Source organism: Eucyclogobius newberryi, unplaced genomic scaffold, assembly GCF_026437365.1.
Source record: "Eucyclogobius newberryi isolate DKJ021-1_F unplaced genomic scaffold, fEucNew1.0.hap1 SCAF_24, whole genome shotgun sequence".
In the NCBI taxonomy this organism is placed as follows: domain Eukaryota; kingdom Metazoa; phylum Chordata; class Actinopteri; order Gobiiformes; family Gobiidae; genus Eucyclogobius; species Eucyclogobius newberryi.
This window is the reverse complement of record NW_027315879.1, coordinates 763,649-790,566: the sequence shown is the minus strand read 5'-3', so window position 1 is coordinate 790,566 and position 26,918 is coordinate 763,649. Positions and strand designations below refer to the sequence as shown.

General features: G+C 43.5%; 2 protein-coding genes across 5 annotated transcripts in view; one reads left to right on the top strand and one right to left on the bottom strand.

The window, feature by feature from the left end:
* The window catches only part of slc44a1b (solute carrier family 44 member 1b), a 57,379-nt gene extending 36,940 nt beyond the window's left edge, over positions 1–20,439 (top strand). For all 4 annotated transcript variants that reach the window (XM_072459617.1, XM_072459620.1, XM_072459618.1 and 1 more), the window contains 4 exons: positions 1,682–1,918; positions 2,621–2,698; positions 8,727–8,970; positions 18,229–20,439. In XM_072459617.1, coding sequence (XP_072315718.1) covers positions 1,682–1,918; positions 2,621–2,698; positions 8,727–8,750 — 339 coding nt within the window. In that variant the 3' untranslated portion in view covers positions 8,751–8,970; positions 18,229–20,439. The remainder of the gene's footprint in view (positions 1–1,681; positions 1,919–2,620; positions 2,699–8,726; positions 8,971–18,228) is intronic.
* A 4,825-nt stretch (positions 20,440–25,264) lies between these two features.
* LOC140372503 (phospholipid-transporting ATPase ABCA1-like) overlaps positions 25,265–26,918 on the bottom strand; it is a 168,017-nt gene continuing 166,363 nt past the window's right edge. The window contains 2 exon segments of the mRNA XM_072459614.1: positions 25,265–25,715; positions 25,912–26,155. Of these exon segments, the coding sequence (XP_072315715.1) occupies positions 25,590–25,715; positions 25,912–26,155 (370 nt within the window). The 3' untranslated portion in view covers positions 25,265–25,589.

Genomic DNA, 26,918 nt, shown 5'->3' with positions numbered 1-26,918 from the left:
TACCAGTAATCCCCCTGTACCAGTTGTTGTGTAGTTGATTTCCTTTATGCGATTGTGTGGTGTTCTGTCTTTGAAGGGTCCTGCTTTAGTCTTGGGTGTACCGTCTTTGAGGGGTCCTGCCTTAGTCTTGGGTGTACTGCCTTTCCGGGGCCCTGCTTTAATCTTGGGTTTTCTGCCTTTCCGGGGTCCTGCTTTAGTCTTGGGTGTACTGCCTTTCCGGGGCCCTGCTTTAGTCTTGGGTTTTCTGCCTTTCCGGGGTCCTGCTTTAGTCTTGGGTGTACTGCCTTTCCGGGGTCCTGCTTTAGTCTTGGGTGTACTGCCTTTCCGGGGTCCTGCTTTAGTCTTGGGTGTACTGCCTTTCCGGGGTCCTGCTTTAGTCTTGGGTGTACTGCCTTTCCGGGGCCCTGCTTTAGTCTTGGGTGTACTGCCTTTCCGGGGCCCTGCTTTAATCTTGGGTTTTCTGCCTTTCCGGGGTCCTGCTTTAGTCTTGGGTGTACTGCCTTTCCGGGGTCCTGCTTTAGCCTTGGGTGTACTGTCTTTCAGATATCCTGCCTTAGTCTTGGGTGTACTGCCTCTTAGGGGTCCTACATACAAACTAAACAAAGATGTTCAAATCTTAAATCGGTTGGCTTACGATTCAAATGTCACACCTAAAAGCACAGACTCAAGATCTGGATAAGTTATAAAGGTTTTCCACCAGATTGCCTCTGATGTCATGATACAATATTTCACTTTTCAATACTGATGACAATGAATCAGTGAAAGTATTGATACTTTGGCAACAGAGGGCATATCCTATTTCCAAAATGAATCAAGCACTTGTCATTTCTTAATACAATCATTTCAAGTGGTATTTTTTACTTTGACCAATGGCTTGCTTGCTTGCTTGCTGGTTGTGTGCAAAGGAAAGTGATCGAGGTTAAAAGTCTGGATGGAAAGAAGTCTGTTGTTTCAGATGCTGAATGAAACATGCTCATAAGAGCTATCACGGAATCCTTACGATGGTGACTGTGGATGAAGTAAAGAATAATTTAACTGGAGCTAAGGTTGAGGATGCCAGGCAATTGAAAACAACTCGGTTTGGAGAAAGAGGTGATAGCCTGTCAATAATGTTAAAGCTTGGAGGGAAATGTCACCAAAAACGTCACCAAACCTCTCAAAGATGCACAGCCAAATGTGCACGGATAGCATACATTTTAGTGTTTAATTCTGTACATATTTTAATAGCATATTTAATGTTACACAGTATGATTCAATATAATGGGAATCACCTGCAGTGTAGCCTAGTTACAGTAAATATTCCTTCTCTTAATAATGCTATGTGCATGAATGTAAAAGAAAACGCGCCGTCGCTTCTGCATTTCCTCATTTCTCCACTGCTCTCTCTCACTGTCCACTCAGTTAAATTTGGTCAAAGAGTCATCTTTTAGCTTATTCTGCAACCCTGTCCTTAGGAGGATATGAGTTCAGGGCCTGTTGCCATAGAGATCAACTAAAAACGAATCCATCTTCGTAGTACTGCTGAACCAAGGCTATCCCTCTAATCCAGCCACCGAGTACTCAGGTTCAGTCCAGGTTCAGATCTTGTATTTATTTTTTGTGGGTTATTCCTTTGTTGCAGCATTTAGTTTCAGTTTTAGTTCTGGTTCAGTCCTGATTCAGTGATTTGATTTCCATCCAGGTGCTGATCGTCTCATGCACTGCCTTCGCGGGGGTCCTGGTCTTGAATTACCAGAGGGACCTGTCGGAGTGGCTGCTGCCCCTGGTTTTCGTGTGCCTAGGAGCCTTTCTGGTGTCCCACTGCTTCCTCTCTGTGTTCGAGATTGTGGTGGACGTGCTCTTCCTCTGCTTCGCCATCGACACCAAGTACAATGACGGCACTCCAGGCAAAGAGTTCTACATGGATAAGGCCCTCATGGTATGCACATACTCAGACCTGCTTTAGTCCTGCTTTAGTCCTGCTTTAGTCCTGCTTTAGTCCTGCCTTAGACCTGTTTTAGTCATGTTTTAGTCCTGCTTTAGTCCCACTTTAGTCCTGCTTTAGACCTGGTTTAGTCCTGCTTTAGTCCCGCTTTAGTTCTGCTTTAGACCCGTTTTAGTCTTGCTTTAGACCTGCTTTAGTCCTGCTTTAGTCCTGCTTTAGTCCTGCCTTAGACCTGTTTTAGTCCTGTTTTAGTCCTGCTTTAGTCCCACTTTAGTCCTGCTTTAGACCTTGTTTAGTCCTGCTTTAGTCCCGCTTTAGTTCTGCTTTAGACCCGTTTTAGTCTTGCTTTAGACCTGCTTTAGTCCCGCTTTAGACCTGGTTTAGTCCTGCTTTAAACCTGCTTTAGTACTGTTTTCAGTCCTGTTTTAGTCCCGCTTTAGTCCCACTTTAGACCTGTATTGGACCTGCTTTTGACCTTTTTTGGACCTGTTTTAGACCTGGTTTGGACCTGCTTTAGACCTGCTTTAGACTCTCTTTAAACCCGCTTTAGAACCGCTTCAGACCCGCTTTGGACCTACTTTAAACCTGCTTTAGAACCGCTTTAGACCTGCTTTATTCCAGGTTTAGTCCTGGTTTAGACCTGTTTTAGACCTGGTTTAGATCTTCTTTAGACCTGGTTCTGGTCTTGTTTGGCAGGAGTTTGTGGAGAGCAGTCGTCGTGTAGAGCGTGGCTTGAGTCGGCGCAGAGTGAAGGGGGCGGAGTCAGAGCCCATGGTGAGTGATGTGGGTGATGACGTCATTGCAGAGGGGGCAGGGTTTCAGAGTGAGGAGTGGGCAGAGCTAGAGGCGGCTCACATGCCAGTTCTGATCCTGGCTCTGGTACTGGACTTGGCGACGGCCCGAGAACCGGCTTTGGTCCAGACCTTCACCGAGGACTTCCTGCTGTTCTTGGGGCTGTACTTACCCACGTGCACGCTCTTCCTGCTGTGCACGCCCCTCACTGCCCCTGCCCACAAACGTACAAGCCCCAACCAGAAAGGCACAAGCCCCGCCCAAAGAAAACCGGCCGCTGCATGACTCGGACTAACAGCATGAACTGACTCCATTTTGTCCTGTTGAATGTATATGATTTCTTTCTACACCTCATTTGTAAATATATTAATTACAGAAATATATTTTTCTACTACATTATGTTTTATTATTAATCTTTTATTGTCTGCCTTTTTCCGTTTTGTGCCATGTCTGTCTAACTTCATGTGTGTTTGCATGCTTCACAATAATAAAATGCTCACATCCAGTGCTCCACTCTCATATTCATGAAACAGCGCCACGTGTGGACAGGGTCTGATGTTTGAAAACGACTTTACTACTACCTACTAGGACCAAACTAGGTGATTTGGATGTATATACATTTGGATTTCAATAGTGAAAACTACCTCAATAAATCTTGAGTTTTGGTTTAGATCTGATTTACTCCTGGTTTAGAGAAGTTTAGCTTTAATTTGTTCCTGGTTTAGTCCTGGTCCTGGTTTAGTCCTTCTTTAGGCCTGGTTGTGTCCTGGTTTATACCTGGTTTAGATTTGGTTTAGTCCTGGTTTAGGCCTGGTTTATTCCTGGTTTAGGCCTGGTTTAGGCCTGGTTTAGACCTGGTTTGGACCTGTTTTAGACCTGTTTTAGGCCTGGTTGAGGCCTGGTTTATTCCTGGTTTGGACTAAGTTTAGTTTTAATTTGTTCCTGGTTTAGTCCTAGTTTGGTCCTGGTTTTGACCTGGTTTATTCCTGGTTCAGGCTTGGTTTATTCCTAGTTCAGGCCGGGTTTAGACCTGGTTTAGACTTGGTTTAGGCTTGGTTTAGGCTTGGTTTAGTCCTTCTTTAGGCCTGGTTGAGTCCTGGTTTAGGCCTGGTTTAGGCCTGGTTTAGACCTGGTTTGGACCTGTTTTAGACCTGTTTTAGGCCTGGTTGAGGCCTGGTTTATTCCTGGTTTGGACTAAGTTTAGTTTTAATTTGTTCCTGGTTTAGTCCTAGTTTGGTCCTGGTTTTGACCTGGTTTATTCCTGGTTCAGGCTTGGTTTATTCCTAGTTCAGGCCGGGTTTAGACCTGGTTTAGACCTGGTTTAGGCCTGGTTCAGGCTTGGTTTCGATCTGGATATAGGCTTGGTTTAGACCTGGTTTAGGCCTGGTTTAGGCTTGGTTTATTCCTGGTTTAGACCTGGTTTATTCCTGGTTTAGACCGGGATTATGCTTGGTTTATTCCTAAATCAGGCCAGGTTTAGGCCTGGTTCAGACCTGGTTTATGCTTGGTTTAGGCCTGGTTTTGATCTGGATATAGGCTTGGTTTAGACAAGGTTTAGGTCTGGTTTAAGTTTGAGTTAGACCTGGTTTAGACCTGGTTTAAGCTTGATTTAGGCCTGGTTTAGGCTTGGTTTAGGCCTGGTTTAGGCCTGGTTTAGGCTTGGGTTAGACCTGTTTTAGACCTTCTTTAGACCTGGTTTGGACCTGTTTTAGACCTTCTTTAGACCTGGTTTGGACCTGTTTTAGACCTTCTTTAGACCTGGTTTGGACCTGTTTTAGACCTTCTTTAGACCTGGTTTGGACCTGTTTTAGACCTTCTTTAGACCTGGTTTGGACCTGTTTTAGACCTGTTTTAGGCCTGGTTTAGACCTGTTTTAGACATGGTTTAGGCCTGGTTTAGACCTGTTTTTTAGAGAACGAGAGAGTCTCTCTCGTTCTCTCCGTCTCTCTCTCTGTCTCGCCCTCTCCTTCCCTCTCTCTCCCCTTTCTCTCTCCATCTCCCTCTGTATTGCCCTCGCTCTCTCTCTCGCTCTCTTTCTCTCTCTCTCTTGCTCCCTCTCTAGACAGGGAGAGAGTCTCTCGTTCTCTCCGTCTCTCTCTCTGTCTCGCCCTCTCCTTCCCTCTCTCTCCCCTTTCTCTCTCCATCTCCCTCTCTGTATCGCCCTCGCTCTCTTTCTCTCTCACGCTCTCTCTGTCTCGCCCTCTCTCATTCTCTCTCTTGCTCCCTCTCTTGCTCTCTGTCCTGCCCTCGTTCTCTCGCTCCCTCTCTCTCTCTGTCTTGCTCTCTCTCTTTCTCTCTCTCACTCCCTTTCTCTCGTTCTTTCTCTCTGTCTCGCCCCAGGTCCCACTCGCTTTCTCTCTCTCTCTTGCGCTCCCTCTCTCTCATTCTCTCTCTCTGTCTCGCCCTCGCTCCCTCTCTTTTCCGCGCTCCCTCTCTCTCGCTCTGTCTTTTGCTCTATCTCTCCCTCTGTCTTGCCCTCGCTCTCTCTCTCTCCCTCTCTCTCATTGTTTCTCTCTGTCTCGCCCTCGCTCCCTCTCTCTCTCTCTCGCTCCCTCTCTAGACGGAGAGAGGACAAGAGAGTCTCTCTTGTTCTCTCTCCGTCTCTCGCTCCCTCTCTCTTTCTGTCTTGCCCTCGCTCCCTCTCTCGCTTTCTCACCCTCTCTTTCCCTCTCTCTCCCCGTCCCTCCCTCTCTGTCTCACTCTCTCTTGCTCTCATTCTCTCTCTCTCTCGCCCTCACTCTATCTCGCTCCCTCTCTCTTTCTCTCGTTCTCTCTGTCTCACCCTCTCTCTCGCCCTCACTCTCTCTCGCTCCCTCTCATTCTCTCTTGCTCTCTCTGTCTCGCTCTCTTTCTCTCTCTCGTTCTCTGTCTCTCTCTCTCGCTCCCTCTCTCTTTCTCTCTCGTTCTCTGTCTCGCCCTCTCTCTCTCTCCCTCTCTTTCTCTCTCTCGCTCCCTCTCTCTCTCTCTCTGTCTTGCCCTCGCTCCCTCTCTCTCTCTCGTTCTCTGTCTCGCCCTCTCTCTGTCTTGCTCTCTCTCGCTCCCTCTCTCTCTCCCTCTCTCTCTCTGTCTTGCCCTCGCTCCCTCTCTTTCTCGCCCTCTCTCCCCTTCCCTCCCTCTCTCCCTCTCTGTCTCGCTCTCTCTCGCTCCCTCTCTCTTTCTCTCTCTCGCTCCCTCTCTCTTTCTCTCTCTCTCTCGTTCTCTCTCTCTCTCCCTCTCTCTTTCTCTCTCGTTCTCTGTCTCGCCCTCTCTCTCTCGTTCTCTGTCTCGCCCTCTCTCTGTCTTGCCCTCGCTCCCTCCCTCTCTTCCTCTCGCTCTCTGTCTTGCCCTCGCTCCCTCTCTCTCTCCCTCTCGCTCTCTGTCTTGCCCTCGCTCCCTCTCTTTCTCTTTCTCGCCCTTTCTCCCCTTCCCTCCCTCTCTCCCTCTCTGTCTCTCTCTCGCTCTCATTCTCTCTCCCTGTCTCACCCTCACTCTCTCTCGCTCCCTCGCTTTCTCTCTCTCGCTCTCTCTTTCTCTCATTCTCTCTCTTGTTCTCTTTGTCTCGCCCTCTATCTCGCTCCCTCTCTTTCTCTTATTCTCTCTCTTGCTCGCTCTCTCTCTCTCATGTGTCCTGCAGGGCTTTTTTATTTGTAACATTTTATAATCATAAATCATTTAAGCTGTCTACTGTACAGAATAGCCATCTCTGAACAGCAAACTCACTTCTGTGGTGATATGTGTGGCTCTCAGACTGAACTGACACTGCGTTATACAGATTCATGTTCTTATTTGAAAGTTTCTTGTCCCTGCAAACTAAAAATGTGCCAAAATGTCATAAGTTAGCAAAGTTGCTCAAATGTATAGTTCATAACCATACTGCTCTTATAGTGCTCTTACCCATGTGGGACAATAAAGGATTATCTTATCTTATCTTATCTTACCCGGGTTATTCATGTGCACGTAAAAGCGCTCAAAGAGTTATAACTCAATGCGCGGTGAGGGAACGGAAATCTCGACGGGCCGCACAAAACAGCAGAACTACGTGGGCGGTTATTCAAAATGACGCACTCCAGTTAGCATTATGGTAAGTTCACACCACGGCATCCAATGCGTCCAGTTTGCATGTAAAGTCCATGGTGGACGCCCTATTTGTGCACCCGAAGTTGAACAAAGCTGAACTTTTGGCAGACAACGTGGCACTGCAACCAATCAGATTCTCCACCTATCAATGTATTTCATTATCCAGAAGAAGCACCAAAACAAACCCTGTACCAGTAAAAAAAATATGATTTATCTTTGTAAAGCAAATACCCCAAAGCCACGCTCTCAACCTGGTCTGGAGAACAACCACACGGGAAACGCAACACAAACCCCAATGTGCGTTGGACGCCATGGATGTATGTCTACTGGTCAGTTTATTTGTCAGACGTGTGTCCAGAGCGTGCAGGGCATCCAGGACGCGTGTCCAAACCGTCTGCTTTTTTGTGTTTTTATCTTTTTTTCTTCTCTATTATGCATTTTTGGGCTGGTGCGACTTATACTCCGGTGCGACTTATAGTCCGGAAAATACGGTAATATATTACTTAAGTAAGAGTAAAAATACTACTCTGAGAAGTACAATTTTATTAAAAAGTTAACCAAGTAACCTCTGCACCAAGCCCCAGTCATTTTCTTTTTTTATGTTTATTTGCAGCTTGCATTCAATACATTGCATTGCTGCCAACTTCAGGTTTCATGAATAATTACTGAATTCATCCAGTTCCATCTAAAAAGTTTATTTTTCCTCCCTATTTTGCTGCCACCAAACTGCATCAGATTTGCCAAGGTTTTATTTACATGTAAGCCCCAGTTATGAAACATGGCGGCCATTTAAATTTTGATGGCGGCGCTCATTGGCGCAATTTAGCCTTTAGCTATATCTGGTTGCTGTCAGTCCACCAAACATACAGTGTTTTTCTCCCACACAAGCGCATATGTGACCACTCTCACCAGAGAAAGGGTTGCTATAGTAGAATTTTAATATTGGTTTGAAGAAAACTGAAGGATTTTCAATGGAGACAAAGTTCATGATGCTTTAGTTGAAATGCTTCCTGGACTGTGAGGACTTTCTCATTGCAGTTACACGGACTGGTCACTTGGGCTGACTCACGACTCACAACAGGTTTAAGTTAGCAACACTCAGGCTAAGCAAAATAATATGTCTGTTTGCTGTAACCCGACCAACCCGGTATGAAACGAGCCGAATGAAAAAAAAAAATCAGCATTCTGTTGAAGAAACGTAAAAATCTTTTATTTTTCAACTATTTCGCCGACTCACCGACCGATCTTTCCAAAACTGCTGTGTCAAATATTTTTATTACGTTGGTAAACCTAGCTTTCATCCCAAAGGACTGATAACGCATTGCGCAACGCATGTGCGTCTTCACATTCAGTCATCCACATACATCTTTAAAAAAACAGAGCGCGCTTAAGTGTCATTATATTGTCTTTTACAAGTTAGTTTGCCTCTGTCGGCGCCACTGAAGTGCCCATAGTACATGTCACGCTCTATCAGGGTGTGAAATTTGACTTACGCAATGCATTCTGGGATTGAAACACACCCAGCAGCGTCATCACAACAAACATGGCGGCGCCCGTGTCCCCCCGCTCGCCTTTGCTACCAAAATAAATGATAGCGGCATAAAAAAGGTTGATTGAAATATCTTAAAATCATGAGATTTAGTCTCCCGATCGGGTTGATCGAGACGTTTTCCGTCATTGACTGTTGAAGCCTGACCCCTGGACTGTTGAAGCCTGACCCCTGGTGTTCACTCCGAGTCAAAAAATGGCAAAATTTTGATCTTTTTTTTTTATTTCAAAGTAAAAAAATAAGAATTTGCCTACCGTCCAACCCACTTGAAAAATGTTGACTCGGGTTACAGCAAACAGACAATTTATTTGGGGTAGTCTCATCCAAATATTTTAGTAGATCCATGTTGTAGTAACTGTGCAATGATGTAACTTCCTGTCTGTGTGATGTCACTTCCTGTTGCAGGCACCAGGCTCCAGTTCAGTTTGACGGCGCGCTGTGGAGTGGGACTTTGTTACAGAGACATTCCAGAGATTTATTTTTCCTGTTTTTGGGAGGGAGCAGGGAAAGCACTATTTTAATAACAAGAATAACAGTAATAACCATGAAATAACGAGCACTTTACGGAGCGGACAGGAAACACCACACGGACAGAGGGGCTTTTTACGGACGTACCTGAACGCTCCACTGAAGGACTGCACGTTTAAAGGTGAGTTTTGTTTCCTGTGAAAGAGCCCACCTTTGATATGTAGGCCACATCCCAGTTTTCCAAACACGCCTACCCTGCTTTCGACCCCGCCCATAGAGGAAGTCCGTGGAGTGAAGCCAAATTCAGTACAGACTTCTTATTTTGTTAATCATTTCTTACATTCAAGGGGACATATTTTGCAGAATCAGCTTTACTACAACAGTGTTTCCTCATCATTAGTTTACTACTTAAAGTGGTATTGGTTTCTAATGGTGGAGAAATTTCTGCAATCATCCTGCAATTTCTGTTAGAGTAATCCTGTATTGTCCTGTAACTGAGGGTTCCAGTTTTCAGAAAGTTCCTGTTTTTACCTACCCCCTATCCCCGTTGTACTTGAAAAATTAAGACAATGAGTGACACATGCAGTGTCAAATAAAACTAGATAATATGCAATGGCGAGTGTCTGCGTTCTTGCGGAAAAGTACAGTAGTACTGGTGGTACTATTTAAAAAGTCAGATTTAATTGACAACAAATTACTTTAAAGCTGCGCTAGCGGCGATGATGGCGCTTGCCTTCCCGCACAACCCCCTTCCCACCCGTGTATGTTTTCTGCTGCGTTTTGCGGCATACCAAACGAAGCTCAGTAATTCACCGTTGATGATTGCGTAGTTTGCGATTCAAATAGTAGTTTGTCCTGACAAATTGCAAGATTGTGCTGAACGCAGACCTGAGCAGGGAGAAAGAGAGAGAGCCTCGGTGACCCGCGACTTTTCATTTATGTTCAGGGGGTCAAAAATACCTGAGTTGTGGCAGAAAGAATAAAGTCTAAAGAATTAAGTCTAAAGAATAATAATTCTAATGCCCCATTCATTTCAATGTGGAAAAAGTACTAATACTTTTGAAAATACTGCAAAAAGTACAAGTTGTTCAAATGTCAAAAGTAATAGCACACGTAATACTGTGAAAGCGATCGTAATGAGGTATAACTTGTTGAAATCGGTTAAAGTGTTAAGAAGTTGAAACGCGCCAAATAGTAAATAATACAAGAATGTCATTACGCAGACACTCAACAAATTGTAAGGCAACAAAAGGCCCTGCGTACCACCAATGGTACATGTGCCACAGTTTGAGGTATGCTGATCTAGATCAAGGCTTTTTAAACATCTACAGATTTTTTAGAGACTGGCCTGCTCCCAGTCCATGATTCTGGACCAGAATGTGATGAAATCAGCAGATGGACAGTTCCTGGGATGGCACAAAACACTGACCTGTTTTATCATCTAGATTAGAAAAAAAAATCCCCTTAAATTTTCAACAATATTTGTCAATCTGGAGCTGAGAATTCATGCTATTTTCATTGATAAATGTTTGCCCTAGAGTGCCAGATGGTCACCTGACTTGACTTGAGGAAGGTCCGGAAGGAGAGTACGCGGACGCCACTTAAAAGTCTCCGATAGAAGTTAATCCCGGAGCTCGTTTCCGGGACTGTTGCTGTCCCCCCCCCATTGCCATAGAAAGAGCACATCGCTTGGGCCAAACAAGACAAGCTGCTGATAAACCACGAGGCCTGATTATGAGGTTTCTTAACGGCCGTGTGAAGGAGTATGTCATAAAGGCCGTAAAAGGCAAATGCGGCTTCTTTACCCCGGATATTCCATACTTCCCAAACCCAAGAACAGCATCCCCACTGTGAAGCATGAGAGTGAAAACGCCATACTTTGGGGGGGGGCTTTTCTGCCCAGGGGACAGGACGACTGCACTGTATTGAGGAGAGAATGAATGGGACCATGTGAGAATGAATGGGACCATGGGACCAACAACCTCAGTCAGAGCATTGAAAATTATGGGTCATGGCTGGGTCTTCCGACATCAATCAATTAATCTGATGTTATTTATAGAGCACAATTTGTACAAAGTGCAATGCAAAGTGCTTTACAATGTTAAAAAACACAATACTGTGTAAGTCACAATAAATAAATAAAAACATCAAAATACATTAACATGGTATTTAACAGTAAAAATATTCAGTCATAGGGGCGGCTAAACAAAACAGTCTTTAGCTTTGATTTAAACACAGCCAGGGTGGGGGCCTGTCTCACAACCTCGGGAAGGCTATTCCAGACCTTTGCCCCATAGAACTGGAACGCAGATTCCCCTTTTCTGGTCTCCAGCAGGAGGCCGGTCCCTGAGGTCCCCAGAGTCCGAGATGGTTCGTATGGCACTAACATCCGAGATGTACTTTGGTGCTAGGCCATGGAGAGACTTGTACACAAGCAGAGCTTCTTTAAAGTCTATTCTCTGAGCCACAGGGAGCCAGTGCAGAGACCTGAGCACAGGACTAATGTGATCGTACTTCCTGGTTCTAGTCAGGACCCGAGCAGCAGCGTTCTGGATGTACTGCGCTGTTTTACAGCTCATTTGGAGAAGCCAGTGAGCAGGCCATTACAGTAGTCTAATCTACTGGAGAAAAACGCACGGATAAGTCTCTCCAAGTCTGGAAAAGACACAACATTTTTTATTGAATTGATGTAGCTTTTGAAATTCAGGCCTGAGTACATTATTACTCCTAAATTTCTTACTTTGTTTACAGAGAAGTCATTGCTAACACTTTCTATTTGTTTCTGTGGGCGTCTTTGGCCCACAGAAACATGACACTCCTGGCTGTGTGCTCAAATGAGCATACAGCCAGGAGAACCAAGTAGTGGCTCCGTAAAAAGCATATCAAGGTTCTGGAGTGGCCTAGCCAGTTTCCAGACCTAATTCAATAGAAAATCTTTGGAGAGAGCTGAAACTCTGTGTTGCTCAGCAACAGCCCTGAAACTTGACAGATCTAGAGAAGATCTGTATGGAGGGGTGGGCCAAAATGGAAATGCACCTACGATGAAAATTTCAGACCCCTCTGTAATTTCTGAGTGGGAGAACTTGCAAGATTACAGGGTGTTCAAATTGATCTTGTTGACCCTTTGACATTAAGACCTTTTTGGACACGACTGACAATGGTGAAATTTCTCCACCCATCCTCTGGTATGCTGCTAAAGCAGTTTTGAGAGGAAGAATTATAGCCATTGCCTTGACAAAAAATAAACAAAGAGAGAAAGGGCTAAATGATCTGCAAGAAAAACTAAAAGTGCTGGTAGATTGGTGGAGTCTTTAGATGGTACAAGAAATTAAAAAGATAGGAGGTGATATTAAAAGTCCCATAACATGCAAAATCGACTTTTCAGAGCTTTTAACCTTCTTACATTGCTATTTGTGCTTCATATATTTAGTGTTTTTTTGATTGATTCCCGCAGTGTTTAGCTATATTACAGACTATCTCCTTTCCACGAATCTCCAAACTGACGGGGGGTGGATGCAAGACCACAGGCACGCGTCACCATCCCCCCTCACCCTCACCCCTCTCCACCCCCCTCCCCCTTCCGCCTGCCGCCCCCTTCCCCCCGGCTCCGCGCTGCTCCAGGCTCCCGTGTCTAACCATACAAGCCCCGGAGTTTTTCTGCTTCGATTTACGAGGAAACACGGCTCAAAGAGGCCCAAAACTTCATTAATGATATTGCACTCTTTACTATTATCACAATGGTGAAGGTTTATGTGGCAGTTGATGCAGCAACCGGAAAAATAAACGGAGAGAAGTTCTATCCGATACCGAAGAAACAGGAAATAAGAGCGGGATGGACATATATATATATATATATAGATATATATATATATAGATCTATAGATCTATATATATATATAGATCTATATATATATATATAGATATATATATATATAGATCTATAGATCTATATATATATATAGATCTATAGATCTATAGATCTATATATATATATATATATATATATAGATCTATATATATATATATAGATCTATAGATCTATATATATATAGATCTATAGATTTAGCTGTTCTGCGCACGCTGCAGAATTAACACCAGATTTATTTAGTCTCAAAGTAGACTCTTTCTCACTCACTCACTCGCGCGGAGTGGCGCACCGCGAAGCTACAGCACACAGCTGTGGGGGACAGACGCTCTCTGAGACTACGTCACGGGTTGGGCGGGAGAGCCAGATCGTTCTTCGCAAGGGTGGGGGCGAATATCAAACCAAGCCGTTTGCATTTCCGGGTTGGTGAGGGGGTCCAAGGTCTGGGTGATATTTCTCAACTATTATGTTAAGGGTGTTGCACAACCCTTATTATTATCAATTATACACTTAGGATAGACTACGGAACGTGAAAAAAAGCATGTTATGGCACCTTTAAGGAACTGACTTCACAGGAAATAGTTAAGAAAATGCTCTTTACCAAACAAAGATATTATGAGAGTGGAACATTTTCTAAATTACTATCTTGGACGGGACAGGAAAAGTGATCTTAAAGGCGCAATGGACGATTTTTCGGTGATTTGAGAACTCAGGCGGAAGTGCGCATGCGCACTCCCCCGTGCGGACTGATACAACACACACGTGCGTTTGTTTATTAGCGTGACGGATCGCATCGCATCTCTCGTCTCCAGTAGATTTCCGTCTCTTATGAGACAGCTAAAACAGTCTTTCTCCATCTTCATTTTGTCCCGTACACTGAGGGAACTATATTATGATAGATCAATGCACTTAGACACGCGGAAACGTGGGGACGAACGGCACGAGGCTGCAGGTGAGCGGTAGGTGCGTTTTATGATTGATACGTGGCAGGACTAATCGGCAGTCCACGCCACGAGGAAATAAGACTCAGATTTGGGTCAAAAAAATCGTCCATTCAACTCAACAAGACCAAATTCAATTTGCATTTGAATCCTTCTATAAAAATCATTTAATAATCAGGAAAAAAGAAGAATAAATTAAAAAAAAGTTTTGAGGGGCAGGGTAATTGCTGTCACCTCGGCCAAAATCAAACAAACGCAGAAAGAATGTAACAATTAACAGAACAATCTAAAGCTGCTGGAGGCTAAAAATGCAGAAAACAAGGATCCTTAAATTCTACAGGAAATTTAAAAAAGACAAGGAGTGAGATTAATGACCTGATCTCACAGGAAAAATAAAATATGCTCTTTACCAAATAAAGATATTATGAAAGTGGTTCAAAATTCTCAAAATGATTAGCTTGGAAGCTCTTTACAATAGTTCAAAATCAAGAATCAAAATCAATGCTCACTTGAGAGACTCACTGACTTTGGAAAGAGGGGTGAGCCAGGGTTGTGCTTGGTCCCCCCTATTGTTTGCTTTGTACTTGGAACCATTGGGCTAATATATTAGACAATCAGAAACAATTTATGGTGTCTCAATCTGCTGTGCAGATCATGTTCTACTCTTTGACCAAAACCAGAAATTTCCATACCTAATGTTTTTATTTATTTCAGGGACAGTGCATATTGATAAACATTTCTGTAAATATGCCAGAATTTGCCAAAATAATATTTTTCATCTAAAACAGCCTAAAACCGAGAAATAATCCTTGAAATTGGTCAACTGTCTGGATACAAACTGAAAATACAAAAAAAAAGTGCCCATTTAAAGGGCAAAAGGAATCCCTTAAATATTTAGCTGTGGTCCTTCATTAAAAAAAATAAAAAATGAACAATCTTAGCGAAAAACTATACTCTTCTTTTCTCCACTATAAAGAAAGATCTGAGAAGCTATCTTTGTTTTGACGGATGAAGAGTGGGAAAATGTGTATACTTCTAAGTGGAGGACCAAAAAATCACATGTCACATGGAGGGGACTTTTGCTGAAAAAATGTGTCACGTTTTTTCATAACTCAAAGTGCAAATTAATCACAGGGAAATGTAACTGTTGGAGAAACTGTGGCTCCAGGAGGCAAACCACTATTACATGTTTTGGGACTGTCCTGTTCTTCAGAAATATTGGACTGCGGACAGTGTCTTAAAGCATGTCTGTATGCAAATACCATCTTCAATTTGGTGATATTATCTTCACTGTGACAGTCAATTGAATAACTAAAATATGCAAAAAGAAAGACAATTATCCTTATTTTTTTTCTGTTCTGCCCCTCTTAGCCACAATAATGCTTCTAAGATGTAATAATGCCAAAAACAAAACAAAAAATGCATAAAACAATCTCTTCAAAACAAGTCTTTGTCTTACAATGTGACCATTACATAAATTCACCCCACGTTGATGATCCGTCTCTTGTTGCTGTTCAGTTCTCTGTGTTTTGAGGAGCACTTCTGCCTCCGTTGGTGTTTTGAGCATGTGTTTTTTACCTTCAAAAGTCGCCAAAAGAATTTCTGGAAGTTAGAAGCCATGCCTCAGTTCACTGATGTTGCGAAACATTGCTCGTTGTTGAGCAATTTCGTTTGGAAGGTCTTGTGCAATAAAGACCTTCTTGCTTTTGCACTGTAGGTGTCCTTTAACTTTTGTAGCCTCATGACGCGCTCCTTCTCACGCTGGCCAGGACAATGTGCTCTTTCTAAAGTGATCGAAGGGACCGCAACTCCAGTGCCGGATACAAGCTCAAAAATGATCTTCTGGAGGAAACCCTCTGTATTGTCTCCTTCCTCACCCTCTAGACTGTTCTAGCGTGATCTGGACTCCAAATCCAGAATTTTGTGGCAGGGGGAGCGTTTACGGCAGTTAAATTCATAGTTTGGCTCAGAAGGTTAAAAGCACCAACAACGCCACCTGGGATAGGCCCAGAACCAAAATTAAAGTAACAAGTGACGGACACGCTGGTTCGTTTTTGACGGACAAAGTCTCATGGTTCTGTGTAAATGGAATTTAATTATAAAAGTTCTGTCCAGTTAAAATGTATTGTAAACCATGTATATTCACAGTTCAGTAGTGCTCATCTTACATTCGCACCTACAGAGCCTGCCACGCTAGGAGCAGGGCCGCTACATTAACATAGTACATTCATGAAAGTAAAACAAAGTTGAAGACAACAGTCCGTAACCAGGGCTGTAGCTCTACACAGCTGCGCCAAGGATCTTCCATTTACCCATGGACAGTATTATTAGTACAACAGTAACCCTTATGTGGGGCCTGAGTAGTGATGGGCGGATCGATACTATGGTATTGATATATTGTTACTCAGTCGTCACTTTTTGGGTATTGATCTCATGACAAAAATACCAATATTATTTAATAACTTTAAAACTTAAAACCACAACTCAACAATCAAAGTTATTAAACTAACACTGCCCATACTTATGCCACAAACACTCTTTTACACAGCAGAAGGGACTCTTCCATCCAATACATGGATTGTCGGCATGGTGCACGCGCGTGTCTCCCTCCAGTGGCCAGCAGGACTTTACCTACCTAGTAGGTACTAGGTAGGTAAAGTACCTTCCTAGGTAGTACCTAGCATAAACACAACACAGAGGAGCACATGTGCGGCGTCTTAAAATGTCTGAAAGAAAAAGGAGCGTGGTATGGGCATATTTTTCACCCGTTGACAAGGGAACAGCTGCAGTATTTGTGACAAGACAGTGCCTCACAGCAGCAACAAAAGCAGTCTCTTTCTTACTTTCTAATGTTTTCTCTTTCTGATTTAATTTAAAAGTTGATATTTCAGTTGATATTGTTTCATGTTTCAAAGCTCATCTGAGATGTCTAAAGCTTATCTGAAATGTAAGCTGGTCTGAATGGTTTAAAAGTTAATCTGAGACGCTGTGCTCAGGTATTTGATACATTCAGTTTTTACATAAATTTAAAAAAAAAGAAAATTGAAAACATAAGTATTGGTATCGTATCGAATCTAAAAAACATGGTATCGCCCATCACTAGGCCTGAGTGATCGGGCAACATACCGCTTTACTGATGCACCATGACTCAAACCACAGGCTTTACGCCAAACAACCGGGGCATATGACAGCGGAACCGACCAAATGTGGACAATGAGGTGACTAACAGACAGGCTTAATGAGCCACTAGGCAACTACTGTTGTGATTTTGGGCGTTACAAAACTAAACCTAACCTAACCTTTACACGAGTGAGCTGGAATATCCGCACGAAACGTTGCAGGGGTAAGGCCGTAGGAGCGATGGCACTAAAGAAGCCAAAGTAGTTTCGAATTAATTCAAATAATCCAATATAAGCATATATTTACCTCTCGTACCTGTGAACAACGGTGAGCCCAATCCTCAGCATAAATCCGGAAATGACAACGGTGTCACAGGTCAAAAAACGAGAGCTAGAGCGAGCGCCTTTTTATAGGCAGAAGATGGCAGGAGCGCACTGCTACATTTTCTTTCTTGTTTTTCTCCACCCGGAGTTTAACCACCTCAGCTTTCACCGCACGCAGCTCGTCAATAATGTACGGGATGTGCTGCTCTGCCTCAAGCACGCGCCTCCTCCTCCTGCTGCTTTCATGTGTATGACCTACAGCTATTCACTATATTTACATTGATTATGTAAGGAGTACAGTGAAGGACCTAAACCCTGATGACATCCTCTCAAGTAAAAAACAGTTAGGAAATTCTGGAATGTCAGAGTCACAAGAAGGGTCTCGGATCAAAGTCCTCATTGAGACCTTTAGCGGTAAATGTTCCCAGATTGTAAATTCAGAATTCCTCTCTTCTTTCTTTTTAAGCAATGTGGAGTTCCTTCCATGTGGCCAGGGTTAACCCTGTCACGAGCAGTGGGGCCAGAATGCTGCAGCCAGGGGCCCATCTCCTGATTTGTGCTAGTCTTAGTCAGGACTGCTGTAGCAGAAGGATTTGACATGCACAATTTAGGTTATGTATCACAGGCAAACTAGTACATCATCAAATACTGTAATGAAAGTTTCTTTCACCAAAACATATCCCCTGAAATCCTTATTTTGAAATTACAAAGACTTAAAGGTGCACTATATATATGTGCTTGTCTCCACAGAGATGTAATTTTGCCCAAAATGTTCCACAGTATGGCATTAAGCTAATCGATCTCCAAAAAAATAAGCAAGTGAAAAAGCCTCAAGTTAGATCTATGGAGTGTCGAGTATGTTTTTAAAGTTTGGGCTCGGTCACCTCAGGTAAGTGGCAGACCCATCAGCAGAAAAGTTACATAGTGCACCTTTACGCTACTATAGAGCTCATTCACGTGACGTCACACGAGCGCGCCCCCCATCCAAGCTCATCCAAGGAGTTTGTGGAATCTGAAAGCTCTGGGGCCCTCCATAATTTACGTTTGAGATCACTTTCCACACTCTATCGGTGCAAAGGAACGCAACAAGTGACGGACAATATGGCGGCACAGTATGCAATCACGTGGTTTTGTGACGTCGTTGAATTAGCTCTATAGGACAGCTGATTTCTGTGTTTCCATTTACCTAGATCTGAATGAGGCGGAGCCAGAGGCCACACCTCCTGGTTAGTGAAAGGGTTGGGGGTTCCTTGATCATGTGACTACCACTGACAACGACAACAACAACAACAACATCACGTCTTCCTATTTGTGGAGCCTGGCAGGAAGCCCAGGGACAAGGACGCAAGGAATGTTTCCCAAGAAGAAACAACAACATCCATATCAAGCGTCTACCAGAAATATTTTTTCTCAAATCAATTAACCAGTTAAACACCCACTGCAGATTAAAAAGCAAACATTTATTTAATCCTGTTTCTAATGGTGAAAAATACTGAAATCATGTATATTGTGAGCAAAAATGAACATACAAGGGCCTATAGCCAGATATACTCTGCAGTATGGCTTCAATTTCATGCAGACATGTACTCATGAAATTCTTTTATGTTTTGATGGTATGATGGTAGTCTAACTGTTACTAGATGAACCCTTTCATGTATTGGCACCTCTGTACTCCCAGTCTCCTCAGAGAAGAATATGTACAGAGGATAGTGGTGAGAGAGGATAATGTGTTCCACAGTATTGGAGCTAAAGCTAACCACTAACACTTCCCGTAAGGCTCGGGGATTTTTCATGGAATTATGGCCTTTGGCGTTTCTCACTAAAGGAGCAGCAGACTCTAAGGCAAATCCACTCATGGGCAATGAGTGGATGGGCAATGCTTAAACCACGAAATGTTTTGCCCTGCACTTGCTAACTGTCTTGACGTGTACACAAACACACCAACATGAGTTTAGTGCAGCGGAGGACAGAGCTAGCCTCATAGCTCGTGTCTAAAACGACATGGAGTGACATTTTCTGACACATGCACACGTGCATGTTTGTCAATAATAATAATGACTTTTTTTGTCGCTATTATTCAAGTTCCTATTCATAACCCCAATTCATTTTTTTATGGGGCTATGGGTTACACCGCATATCCAGCATAAACTGTAAACACCGCTGTGCTGAGGCACATTAAGTTGCAGCAAGAGGTATTCTTTTACGCAACAGCTCTAAACAAAACTCCACATTTCTCATGGTCTGGTGGACGCTTGGTATTTGGATAAAACTGTTCATTTTGTGGATTGGCACCAGAGCAGCTGATTGGCTCCCAGTGATCACATGGCTGTGTTGGACCAATCAGAGGATTTTGGGGCTGTGTTGGACCAATCAGAGGACTCCGGGGCTGAGTTGGACCAATCAGAGGACTCCGGGGCTGTGTTGGACCAATCAGAGGACTCCGTGGGTGTGGACTAATGTTGCACTAAGACGCAGTTTAACCCGAGTTTAATATAGACGTGATGTAGGTAGAATCTGTAGTAGACCGGTGCCACCTTCTGGAAGACTGTGGTTTAACAGCAGCAAACATTATAAGCAGCGTAGGGTACTGTTTCAGTAGAACTCATCATAAACTGTCTTAAACCATCATTAAACAGGAATGGGGGGTTAAGATTCAACCTTCCGGTTGTTCATAATGGAATTTTGAATCCCTGGAGAGGTAGAAGCCCAGGGCATTCGGATGCTAATCAGCTACACAGGGGAAGAGAGAGAGTGAGCCAGGGACAATAGGAGGCTGATAACCCATTAAAGGGCTGATAGAAAACAAAGAGGTGTAGTTTCTGGTGAAACCAATAACACCTTTTCATCAGGAGTTCCCGCCCGGTGGGCAGGGCCTACCCAGAGTCAGAGCCCAGATGACTACAACTGAATCTTTTTCTACATAAACTGTCTTATGTATTTAATACCCAATTTTGCAAAAGAAAATTATTTTTCCTGCATATATTCCAATATAGTTACAAAAAATAAGTTTGTTTTTTAAAATTTTGTTGAGAACTTGGTATCTATTGCCCCAGGTCACCTTTGAAAAAGACGTCTTCATCTCAATGGGTTCTTATCTGGTAAAACAAAGGTTAATAATCACAAAAGTGTTGTTTAAACCTCTATTTTCATTATTGATGTCTTAGTCATGCTGCTGTAAAACCATAATTCTTTTTCAGAAAATGGTGCCAAGTTTTGTCCCCAAAAAAAAGAGTAAACAACAATCAGATACACATGTCTCTCCTGCTTCTGATTGGACAGTCGGAATCACGCTGTCACCGGGCGGGACAGGGGCTCCAGGCGTCTGATTGGCCAGTTTTTATTAATGAGAAATGTTTTTAAGATTTGAGTGAAATAAAATGTAAAAATAAAACTTGGAACAGAGCCTTGTGTTTTCTTGTGGTGATTTGCAGTTTCCAGGAGCTCCACATTCCTCTTGTCCTCTCACCCTGGACCCCAAAGCGTTTCTCTGCCAACAGTTGCCTTAAAGATCTCCATTTTACCCACAAAACCGAAAAATGAGAGATAAATATAGAAAACACAAGGACGCTAAAGCTTCGGGAGCAAAACAATCAGAGCTGATGGACTGTAACCTAAAGTGTGACCACGGGGCTGGGAGTGGGATAATACAGCTGTTGGCGGGCTGGGACAGACACTGGTGGTCTCAGTGGAAGTTGTGAGTGTCCATCATAACCAACACTGTAAGCACTGAGGGGTGGAGGAAGCTGGGAAAGAGGCTGGTGGGCTGCAGGCTGGGACTGGACTTGAAATGCAGCCATCACACTCTGAAACTGCTTCCTAAGCTCAGCATTCTCTTGGCGCATCTCTGCAAGGGTAGTGCTTAACTCTGGGACTTGGTTGAAGGTTTGCTGCCCCCTGGTGGCTTGCATTGAAGGCTGACTGGGCTTTCTCTCTTCTGAATCATCTATGATGGTCATGTCAAAATGTTGACTAAGAGGAGGTGATGGGGATCTGATGGGGAAACGCTCTGAAGGCTCCACTTCCCCTGTCACCTGTACCTTTAAGAGTCTCTGAGCCCCTGATCCACTGAGGTCAAAATCTGCCAGGTGAGAAGGCACTGAAATCTGTTCTTTAGGTCGCGTGCCAAATGCTTCGGACTCTGGGTTATGCATCTTAAACAGCAATTCCTCCATCCGGCTCGAAGGACCATTAAAAGATAAGCTTTAAATTATTGTGCTGGTGTGGGCTGACGAATCACTGTGGTGAGCCTGGTTTGAGCTCAAATGAAGAGTCGCTCTTTACTTGAGGGTGGTTTATTGATATCTTAAATCATTCTTCACAGTTTGATTGCACAGGTTGTATGTGTGTGGTCCTAAACTCAAACTCCTTTTCTCTCTCCTCACGCAACTTGCACCTTTCGGTTTCGGTGGTCAAGGCTCCGCCCCTTAAAGGGCCAGCATGACAGTCTCTCTCAATAGAGCCTTTTTAACAGCCCCTGTTACCTGCTCTGCGACCGGTGACAGAGCAGGTAAGAGGGATGCAGAGAGTCTGTCACCGGTCACAGAGCAGGTATGTACGTTATTAAGACCTGAGGTGTAGGCAGAAGGCGGTAAAGGCTTTGATAAAATAGAGGGCGGTGAGGCCAGCCTGAAAAGAAAAAAACATTTGGGTATAGATTCCGCAGAAACAATCCAAGACTCGAGGGAGTCCCGGTGAGGAGTGGGCCACACTGAGGGCTTTGGGAGATTGTGATCCCAAAACTTGTATCCGAGACTGGAGTTGTTGTCCCCTCCATTACTATAGAGATATAGTTTTTCCTGTGACGTCACTTCTTTCGCTACCTTTAATCGTTAATCCAAAAATTATACACACTTTTTTAGCTTCCTAAACACCAGTGAAAGTTTGGGAGCCTCATACCGTTCTCACTTTTTTCGTGGCTTAAAACCTCCCTCGCTCTCAAGCCTCAGCCTGAGCTAGCCTAGCCGCTAGCGTCATGGCTGAATCTTCCGCCGCCTTTGCCTGCTCAAGTTGTCATATGTCAAGTCAGAACCCTGGCCCTTTCTCTGACAACAGGTGCGTGAAGTGCTACCGAGGGTCCGCTGAATCTTTATTCACGCAGGTGGTAACAACACCTGGCGGAGACAATCAGAAGTGCTCAAATTTCATGTAGGTGCAGTGTGTAAATTGGCAAAGTCAAAGTCAGTAACTGCCCAATCGGATCAATGCTGAACTATACAGCCGCTTACATCATTCTAAAGCTGGTTATCTAGTTGGTGCCCTCAAAACAATGTAGCCATTGTTGACAATTGGAGTGCATTTTGGGGAAAGCCCGAGCCCATACGCAGGACTTCGGAGGGTACATCCCTATTAGTTCTGAATTTGACCGATAGCCTGTAGCCTATAGCCGATAGTCGTCTAAAGTGACCACCCAGGAATGAACCCCGGGTGCAGAGCATCAATGTAAGACGCTCCTCTGTCGCTGAACTCTCGCCCGTTCTGTCACATACGAAGTGTTCGGATTCAAGGCAGATAGAGACTGTGTGTGTCCCTCGTGCAAATAATGCCAAAAAGTCAAATCTCAGAAAAACTATTTCAGGTGTCAGACCAAATAACACTACAATACAAATAAACTAATAAATAAGCATAAACAATGTGGAATGCTCCTGACCTACAAAGTCATAAATGACATGGCCCCATCCTATCTCAAAGATGCTATAGTACCATATCATCCAAACAGAGCTCTCAAAATTTCAGTGAGGAAGAGCAATCTTTTATTTAGATCTTTTATTTAATTTTTCAAAGAGTTTAAAAACCATGAAAAACAAAAACAGAGCCAGACCAGAGAGAGTACAACAGAGAAAAAATAAAAGACATCCAATAAAACAATAGAAATTAAATCACATATTATGAACTCAAAAGATTGTCCCATTTTGCCTACAAAATGTCAAATTTGCAGATTTTAAATACGTTTTGCCCATAGGCTTCATTAGACAAGAGAGGAAAGTGAGAAATGGGGGATGAGAAAGAATGGAGAGCATGCAGTAAATTGTCAAGAGTCTGAATTGGAACTCACTGCTGCACTTGGAGCCTGGCACATGTGTTGTGAATAAGATATTTTATTTATTTTATTTTTCTCATCCGTGTCATCTGAAATACGTTCAGTTTCATCCATGCGTGCTCCATCTGCTCTCGTCTCTTTTAACTCCTTTTTATCAGAGATGATTTGTTCAAATCGGGCTGCACCCAAGCGCTGTTCTCGTTTCCTCTCTTAGAGCTGCCATATCACTCTGCATTTCACTTTCAGTTTTATGCATCATAATGGACAGTCGGTGTCAGGTGATCTCGCCTCCACCTTTGAACAAGTGCGAGCCTGGAGACCTTGCAGCCTTGTTTAGACTTCAATGCCAACGGATTCCACTCCTTAAAGGACACATTTTCCTGTACAAGCTTCATGATCACCTTACACACTTTGCTCTCATCCCCGATACTAGCAGCTTCATCCTGCTACACACTTCCAGAACCCTCGGAGGAGCTAAAGGACATTTTACGTTTCCGGGCACCAACAGCCAGAAAAGGTTACTCCTCCTCGCTGTCCAGAACGCTACTGACCATCGTTCCACTCCCCTCCGCCATCTCCTGTCCCTCCAGACTGCCCACAGCGCAGAACCGACTCTTCTTCGCCATTAGTAACCGGTCGGCCCGACTTTCCAGGGGCCTTGCCCCGCCTAATATATACATATTAGGTGCTGTTGTTGTTGTTGTTGGAATATTGTTGCCAGTTGCCTCCCTTCTCAACTCACCCATCAGTGATGTCATCTGGAGCCAAGTCATCGAGGGCTTTGAGAAACATGTTGCTTTTTAAAAACCAGGCGATAAGTGAAAAAGTGAGGCCTGGATAAAACACCAAGTCTAAGATGGCCAAATGAAGCCCCATGAACCATTTGAGGCTTTAGCCAATTGTATCTATACATGAGTCGATGCCTCGCAAGGTGTTTCATTTGCTCCACTACGCCATCTTGTGGTCAAAAAAATGTAATGCATGTAAGACAGTACAGCGTCACAGACCAAATAATAACCAATTGTATTGAGAAAATAATACTGATACACAAAAAATAAATGTTCTACCCAATAAACGCATATTTATTCCATAACAACTGATTGTGTCACATGGTTCAACAACAAGAACTGATCAAGTCTCGATCTCATATTCCCCTGCTCCCAAGACGGATGCAACTCTAGTCAGTCACACAGACATCTGAATCGTTCAGGTTTATATTAGTATTTAACTATTGCAACTATCTGAGCTTTCCCAGACCCAGGCACTGCCACGGATTATGAGGCAGTTCATTTGTGCTTGTTCTCCTCATCCAAACGCTGCATCAGATCATCCTGATGGCGCTTTAGTTTAAAGTCTGTATCAGAACTTGATATGAATATAAGCAAAATTAATGTCTATTATGCAAAAAATATATATATAATATGTGGGGATCATCACACATTGACATAATTGGAGCACGTGAGTGAAGCAACACTAAATTACTCATTCTTTGGTAGAATCTGTCAGAATCACCTTAATAAACATTTCTTCTAAAATTATTAAGGCCAAGTATTTCCTATTTGAATCATCTAGTAAGCATTTGCAATGTAAAGACAGAAAGAAACAGATACAGACTCGAGATATTTATTTTTACACTTTAAACAACTACAAAATCAACTTCTTGATTGGACATAGGTCTGTACTCTGAAGTGCTCTGTCCTTCCCTTGTTTCCTAAGTCCTTCTTTGGGATGCTCGTACTTTGTGTTTCCTTCCTAAGCAGAATGAGACAACAAATAAGTTACACATTCTGAAAGAAATGAGAAGGAAGAGAAAGAAATACAAAAAAATGTTAAAGATTAAAATAACATGATAATGCAGAATTTAATATTTCTTTTACTTTCTAAAACAGTCTTGAAACAGACTAGACTACAACATAACATTGATTAAAAAAAAAGACAAACATTATATATATATCTTGCTTGTAAAATTAAGCACAACAGTTTCAGAAAAACACTAGAAATCCTTCAGAACGATTAAGACAATTCCACACTGGGTCAGCATCTCTTCACCTGTTTATTTCAGTGCATTGTTTTAGTAAAAGGACCGATCCAGGTCTCCCACCTCCTTCCCTCATCCCCTACCTCCTTCTCTCATCTCCTACCTCCTTCCCTCATCTCCTAACTCCATCCCTCATCTCCTAACTCCTTACTACACTTCCTTCAGAGCACAGACCCAAAATAAACCTTATAACTTGTCAAAATCACATCAGTACAAGTTTCAGTTTGACATAAATAACAACATTTTAAAAAACATAATCAAACATTTCTTTAGAAAATTTGCTTTTCCAGTAAAATTTCTGAAATGATTTGGACAAAATTAAAAGTTAGTGTTGAAGCAGAGTCCTCCATTTACGGCAGCAGTCATTCGAGTTTTAACACTTTGTAGTTTGTACTTTTTGCATTGACTGGCTCAAAAGGGGCAGGGTTTAAGGAAGGAGGGGCGGAGTTTCCAGTCCAGGGGCAGGGAATGGAATGTCACATGACCGTCTCCTCGTCATGTGATAGGTCAACAGTGACTGTGAGGGGTGTGTCTTTGCGTCGCACTGAGGCGTCTTTGGAGTGATAGTCATCGCTTTGGTCTTTGGCAAAGTTCACGAAGACCTGAAACATAAGAACAGACCTGGTTCAGACCTGGTTCGGTCCTGGTCCGGTCCTGGTTCGGTCTTGGTTCAGTCTTGGTTCAGTCTTGGTTCAGACCTGGTTCAGTCCTGGTTCAGACCTGGTTCAGTCCTGGTTCAGTCCTGGTTAAGTCCTGGTTAAGTCCTGGTTTAGTCCTGGTACAGTCCTGGTTCAGTACCTGGTCCAGGGTGGTCTGGGTCACAGAGTAGTCCTCGATGCTGAGCTGGTCCTTGTGGAGGGCGAGGGTGTTGAAGATGTGGGTGAGGGAGGTGAGGTGCGAGGGCAGCTGGTACTGGAGCATGTTGCGGTGCTTCTCTTTTAGGGTGCTGCCGCGAAGCGATGACTCAATGAACTTCTGCACCGGGCCCAGGTCTGGGTCTGGACCTGCCACCCGCAGCACGATGGTGTACCCGTCACCAAACCTGCACAGCACCACCCACAGGCCGAGGATGAAACATTCTCCATGTGAAACTAAACTGATAGGACTGAAATAACTGTAAATGGTTTCATGTTTCTTATGAGGCTGCCCCAAATAAATTGTCTGTTTGCTGTAACCCGAGCAAACATTTTTCAAGTGGGTCGGACGGTAGGCAAATTCTTCTTTTTTTTACTTTGAAGGCAAAAAAAAAGATCAAAATTTTGCCATTTTTTGACTCTGCTTCAACAGTCCAGGGGTCAGGCTTCAACAGTCCAGGGGTCAGGTTTCAACGGTCCAGGGGTCAGGCTTCAACAGTCAATGACGGAAAACGTCTCGATCAACCCGATCGGGAGACTAAATCTCACGATTTTAAGATATTTCAATCGACCTTTTATCCTTTATTTTGGTAGCGAAGGCGAGCGGGGGGAACATGCGGGGGACATGGGCGCCGCCATGTTTGTTGTGATGATGCTGCTGGGAGTGTTTCAATCCCAGAATGCATTGCGCAAATCAACTTTCACACCGTGATAGAGTGTGACATGTACTATGGGCACTTCAGTGGCGCCGACAGAGGCAAACTAACTTGTAAAAGACAATATAAAGACATCTATGCGTGTTCTGTTTTATTACAGATACATGTGGATGACCGTCCTTTGGGATGAAAGACAGGTTTACCAACGTGATAAAAATATTCGACACGGCGGTTTAGGAAAGACCGTTCGGTGAGTCGGCGAAATAATTGAAAAATAAAAGATTTTGACGTTTTT